This window comes from Setaria italica, chromosome III (genome assembly GCF_000263155.2).
Source record: "Setaria italica strain Yugu1 chromosome III, Setaria_italica_v2.0, whole genome shotgun sequence".
Classification (NCBI taxonomy): domain Eukaryota; kingdom Viridiplantae; phylum Streptophyta; class Magnoliopsida; order Poales; family Poaceae; genus Setaria; species Setaria italica.
Genome location: NC_028452.1, coordinates 19,026,743 through 19,032,441, shown reverse-complemented (window position 1 = coordinate 19,032,441; position 5,699 = coordinate 19,026,743). Strand labels below are relative to the sequence as shown.

General features: G+C 46.6%; 1 protein-coding gene across 2 annotated transcripts; it reads left to right on the top strand.

Annotated features, from left to right (window-relative positions):
• Nucleotides 1-1,218: 1,218 nt before the first annotated feature.
• On the top strand, nt 1,219-2,716 carry LOC101764029. Of its 2 annotated transcripts, none has more exons than XM_004961909.4 (3): nt 1,219-1,401; nt 1,691-1,893; nt 2,004-2,716. In XM_004961909.4, exons 1-3 carry the CDS (start codon nt 1,267-1,269, stop codon nt 2,377-2,379), a joined length of 714 nt encoding a protein of 237 aa, XP_004961966.1. In that variant the 5' UTR covers nt 1,219-1,266; the 3' UTR covers nt 2,380-2,716. The 2 variants fall into 2 exon arrangements, with proteins under 2 accessions (XP_004961966.1, XP_022680608.1); XM_022824873.1 differs by having other exon boundaries at nt 1,609-1,893.
• Nucleotides 2,717-5,699: the final 2,983 nt, after the last annotated feature.

Here is a 5,699-nt window from a genome sequence, read left to right as displayed (position 1 = left end):
CTCTACGTACGGTTAGCGATGCAGAAGGAATGGCAAAGTCAAGTCTACTAGCTTCAAATTACAACCTGTGTGGAACCAATTGATACTGTCTTCAACACACAACTCACTCCAAGATTGCCACAAATGGTTTACGATCCCTGTGCACTAGCCAAGCCAGTGCTATGACTATGAACTTAACAGGGTCTAGAGTAGTGGTCTCCGAAGATTATTTTCCGAGATGAAGTGGTGGGGCAGGGCAAGCACCCATTGTTAACGTCTCTGCTCGGCCATATGCTCTGGCTGTCAATTCTTGTCCTCCCGCGCGTTCCTGTCCCAGTGGATCTCTCCATCTCCGAAAGACCGACCCATACGCGCTATTGTGAATTGTGATAATGCCATTCGCTAGTGTACGCTAGCTTGACGCGGCAGCAGGGGCAAAGTCAAGTCAATTTTTGTTTCTCCGGCTTCTCAGTAGAAAATAGCTCCGACTCCTCTAGCGCGTATTGTGAATTGTGATAATGCCATTCGCTAGTGTACGCTAGCTTGACGCGGCAGCAGGGGCAAAGTCAAGTCAACTCGATTAAGACTACTTTTTTTTCTCCGGCTTCTCAATAGAAAATAGCTCCGACTCCTCTAGAGTATTCTACGCGTGGAGTCATTTTTAGCTTCTCTGTTCGGTAGGCTTCCAGCAGGAGCGCGCCGCTGGAGAAGCTGGAGCCGGATCACTACCAAAGGTGCTACAGAGCAAATGTGGTGTAGTTTCTATTTTGTATGTACTATGACAATACTTTGGTGAACACATATTATTGTCCACTGCATATTATTCTGAGACTAAAAAAATGTTTTGCGGTTATAGTGAATTACCTTGTAACTTCAGGAGACACGGCTTCATGTGCGGATGTGCCCACATGTGTTGCGTAGTTGTCTGCATATGAGCTCAGGTTCATCCGTAGTCTGAAGATTACGAACTAACGTTACCATCCGGATTGGCCACTAAACAGAACTATTTTTAGGTTTGTCTTAGTCAAACTATTTTAGTTTTAACCAAATTTCTACGAAAATATATCAAAAACTGTGCCACCAAACTATCAGTGTCATCAAATTAACCATAAAATGTATTTTCATGGTGTGCTTATTTAGTGTACATTTTTTTCTATAAACTTTCAAACTGAGATAGTTGGACAGCTATATTTCAGGCTAGAAATGTGTGCAGAACATCTATATAAACGTTGGTGACTTGTTTAGCGACGGAAGAGCTAAGCCACTCCTCCCGGACATCTCTCGTCTATGCTGGGAGCAGAGAAGAGGCTAAAAATGGCGATAAAAATGGATAAGACGATGATCATCGTTTGTTCAGTGATCGGGTCTTTAGGGGTGTTGAGTGCCATCTTGGGGTTCTCTGCAGAGGGGACAAAGCTCACTGTAAGCACTACGAATCTGCCGTTTTCGTAAAGATGCATGATCGGTCCTTTTAAGCTTGCATTTTTTTTTCTTTCAGTTTATTTTTCTATACTTTTCAAGTGTTGAAAGTTGAAATCAACCTACTCAATGTCATCTTATTATGGCCATCTTTTTATCAGCATATCAATCATCACTTACTTGTGTTCCCCTTTTTTTTATGGGCACAAGATCTTGTGTTGAGCTGTGGTTTGTACGTGTACGCGCTTGCTTGCCTAACTGAACTCGAATCATGCTTGCATCATGCATGCAGCCATATACAATACTGGTGTATGGCGACGAGTGCATCTACCCGCAGAACCCAGCGCTTGGGCTCGGGGTCTGCGCCGCTATCTTCCTGCTGGTTGCCCAGGTCACCTTCTCGGCGGTCGGCGGCTGCTGCGGTTGCTGCAAGTCCCGCTCCATCCCTTCGGAGACCAAGCGGATCGTCGGCATCGTCTGCGCCGTCTTCTCATGGTGAGTGACTGCTGCCGTTGGTCTCGCCGCGGCGTCGTGAGTCGTGAGACTCGTTAAAACATACTTGTATTTGCTGAGGAAGTGATCGAGCTTGTACGCGTTGCGCGCAGGATAGCGGCGGTGATCGCGTGGGCGCTGCTCATAGAGGGAGCGTCGTGGAACGCCAACGTGGTGCGGGAGACCGCGCCGTTCTGCCCCTACCTCAAGGACGGCATCTTCGCCGGCGCGGGCGTGCTCGCCCTCGCTGCCACAGCGCTCGGCGTCACGTCCTCCATCATGCTCCAACGACAGCCGGTGGCAGCGGCAGCGGCCGTCGGCACACCAAACAGCAAGCGGACAGGCGAGCAGTCGCCGCCGCCTGCCGGAGTTGCTTTGGGCCAGCCGATGTTTCCACAACCGAGCAAACCAGAGCCGGAGTTGCCTTCGGTAGCTGATCGTCCTACTGCTGCCCATCCGCAAGGGTACAGAGAAGCACCACAGAACTAACCCTGTTCATGGTCCGGTTTTCCGGGTTCCTGGTTTGTTCCAAACCAAACCAAGAGGCAACTTGCTGGTGCGGGCCGGGCTGGTTTTGTACGGGTTGCTAACAGCTAGGAGAACCGTGGGTGCGGGTTGGTATGGCTGGTTTGGCTGGGTTACGCTGGTTATTAGGTAGAGGGACTGCTGCAGAGACCCGCCTGCCTGGTGCCTGCAGATGTTGTTGTGTATACGAATCTAATGAAGCAAAGTATTGTGCTGTGTAAAGAACAGAAAAATAAGCAAAGTATTAGACTGAGATAATTGAACATATTTCCTGTCAACATGATCATGATTAATTGAACAAGAACCGCAATTGGTCATAATTTAGCTACTGCCAGTTGCAGCATGATTCAGAAGCTACTATTCTGTACATCCCAAAAACAAGCAATAATAAGCATCTGCGGCTGCCGATTAGTATCTATCACACCAAGAAGCAGCCACTCTGTGTAGGTTCATGAATACCTTACTGCTTCAAACTCAGTGAAACTCTGCCGATTAGTAAGCAATCAGATAAGCATTGCTGCAAATCTAAAAAAGTGAACCATCCATCCTGTGTTAGATTCAGACCCTACAGACAATCACCAGACCTTGTCACAAACATAGTAGGCTCCTTTTCAGAAATTACTATGCTTCCAACTCAGTTAAATCTGCAGCAAAAGTTTAAGTTACATACCAATGCAATGGAGCAAAGGAGCAAAGGAGCAAAAGTCACATATAAAGGAACATAACAAAGCAATGTTGATTATCTGTGCGGTCCTTTGAAAGAAACTCTGTATAAAAAGGAATAGAATGTTGTGAGCAACTTTGATAGACTTAAGGTGGCACTTCTACTGAACTACGAAAAACTTTACCTTCTCTAATCTCCTCATATGTCTGAACCTCTTCAGCAGCCTCTCTTGTACTTACTTTGCTATGCAATGTATATAGCCAGCTTTGTGCGCAGATTAAAGCTTTGACCGTGCTAGTCGATAGGCTACAACGAAGTGGATCTATAATGTATCCACCCGTGCTAAAAGCTGACTCCGAAAGGCACTGTGGAAGCAGGAATAGCTAGCACATCCTTTGCCAAGAGCGACAGTACAGGATACTTATTTGAGCTCATTTTCCAATACTCCAGTATGTCAAACTCTTTAGCCCTCCTCTCACGCTTCTCAGCTAGATACCTTGTTATTCTGAATCATTTGGTTCACTCTCAATCTCTTCCATGTGTTGCTCAAATTGAGATGCTAGCATGTCCTAGATATAGCTGCCAACCCAGTTTTTACACAGATGGTCGGCATATGTGAAAGGAGTGTTTGCACAGATAGCTATAGATATGTCAAATTTGTATCTTCCTATGATACAGTAGGACAAAGCCAAAAGATATTGATTCATACGGCAGCTAAACTGCCAGCATAAGGCATGGAAATATGGTGGCTCAAACAGAAAGAAAAGAAACCACAGAGAAATTTTCAAAGAAAATAATGTAACCTATTACTTTGGATAACCTGTCTGATAGATGACTTAAACAATCAAATCTGTTACTTAAAGCCACTGGGAGTTGCTATATCAGAATCCCACACCAACATTGCTAGTAAATTCAAAAGGAATCGAACCACACTGTAGCAAGCACACAGATCACAGGGTAACAGAAACTGAATCTGAGCTAGGGTTCAAAGCTGAATCAATCCGAGAAATAAGCAACAGACATGGAAAAATAGAATGGAAAACAATGAAACAAGAAGGGATAGAAGGCCACCTTGTTCAGCCTGGATGGATTGGGAGTGAGGATTGACCCATCGCCGATGAGCTCCACGGTGAGAAGTGGCGGCGAGTCGACGTTCGTATCGAGAAACCCACCAATGGAGGCAACCGCTTCCCGCAGCTGCGATGCTGATTCGGCCGCCAGCGCGGCCTCCAGCTCAAGGCCTTCAGCGACACCGTCGCGCGGCATCTTCGCCGTCGCCGGCCGCCGCCCCGTTTTCTTTTTTCCTCGGCCTCGATGTTGGCCTCAGTAGATTTTGACGGGTTAAAATCGGAAACCAGCTGCCCCCCGCTTCCTTCATCTGAGTCCACACGGTGACACGGGTACGGATCCAACCCACGCTAGGAACCGGATTGACGGGTCCAACAGGGTTGGGTGCGGGTTGGTTCCCGGTTTCCCTTGAACAGATTGACACAGAACCCACAGTCCCCTCCACCTGCTGCTGAAAACAATGGCTCCCACTCTCACGCACCGAACCAGGAGTTCCCTGCTCAAGGGTGACCAGCTGATGCGGCAGCGGCACCGCCGGCAGTGGCATCGGCACCTTCTGAAGCATACGTGCCAAATGTCCCTTCTACCGCTCCTCAGCAGCAGCTAGGGTATGGGCAGGTTATCCGCCAAGAAATAACCAAAGGAGTTAGACTGATGGCGCGGGTGGTGGAGAATTCTCTCTTTTCTGACAGTGCCACTATTCCGACGACTGTACTGTCTGGTGCTGGGGATATCCTTCTTTCCGTGGTGACCGATCCTACTGTAGGCGCCGTCGTTGAAGCTATAAGTTGAGGGAGATGCTGCCTGATCTGATGCCGTCTTCGTTATGCTGGTCCTCAAGGAATTGGTCGTCCTTCAGTCTTTCTGCTGAGCGTAATGATTTAGTTATAGTTTTACTGGTCTGGTGGTTTGTAGTCTGGTAGTCTCAGCCATTTTTTTTCTTTGTTTCAAGATTATTAAGTGTAGGAGATCGAAGAATGTATCCTGTCTATATTTTCTGTTCTAGTCTGAATCATGCCATTTTTGTTATTTTAATTACATGGCAGTGTCCATGAGGGCATTTTGGTCTTATATATTATATGTCATTTTTCTAAATATTATTTTGAACCCTTGTAGGGTACTGTATATATAAGAGAACTCAATTAATTTATTACCTTTCGTAGGAGAGAGTAAAAAAAAACTTTGGTTTGGTTCCTTGTGGCAGCCGGGTTTTTTTTTGTGTGTGTGTGTGTGTGGGGGGGGGGGGGGGGGGGGGGTTAAAAAAACTTTAAAGTTTTTGGAAAGGTTGGGGAACCTTTTTTTAAATTTAAAAAAAAAAAAAAACTGTGGGGGGATTTAAAAGCCCCATTTAACCAAAATTTTTCCCCCCCCAAAAGGGAGACCCCCTCCTTCCAATCCCCACCAAAGGAGGGAAATTAAACTCCCTTAAATTTGGGGGCCTGGGGCCCCCCCCCCCCCCCCCCGGGGGGGGGGGGGGGGGGGGGGTTTTTTTTTTTTTTCAATTTTTTTTTTTACCCAAAAAAAAATTTTTTTACCCAAAAATTTTTTTTTT

Coding starts and splice junctions, on each gene's coding strand:
- LOC101764029 (XM_004961909.4), top strand. CDS start 1,267: ATGCTGGGAGCAGAGAAGAGGCTAAAAATGGCGATAAAAATGGATAAG. Junction 1,402..1,690: donor CAGAGGGGACAAAGCTCACT/GTAAGCACTACG, acceptor TCATGCATGCAG/CCATATACAATACTGGTGTA. Junction 1,894..2,003: donor GTCTGCGCCGTCTTCTCATG/GTGAGTGACTGC, acceptor CGTTGCGCGCAG/GATAGCGGCGGTGATCGCGT.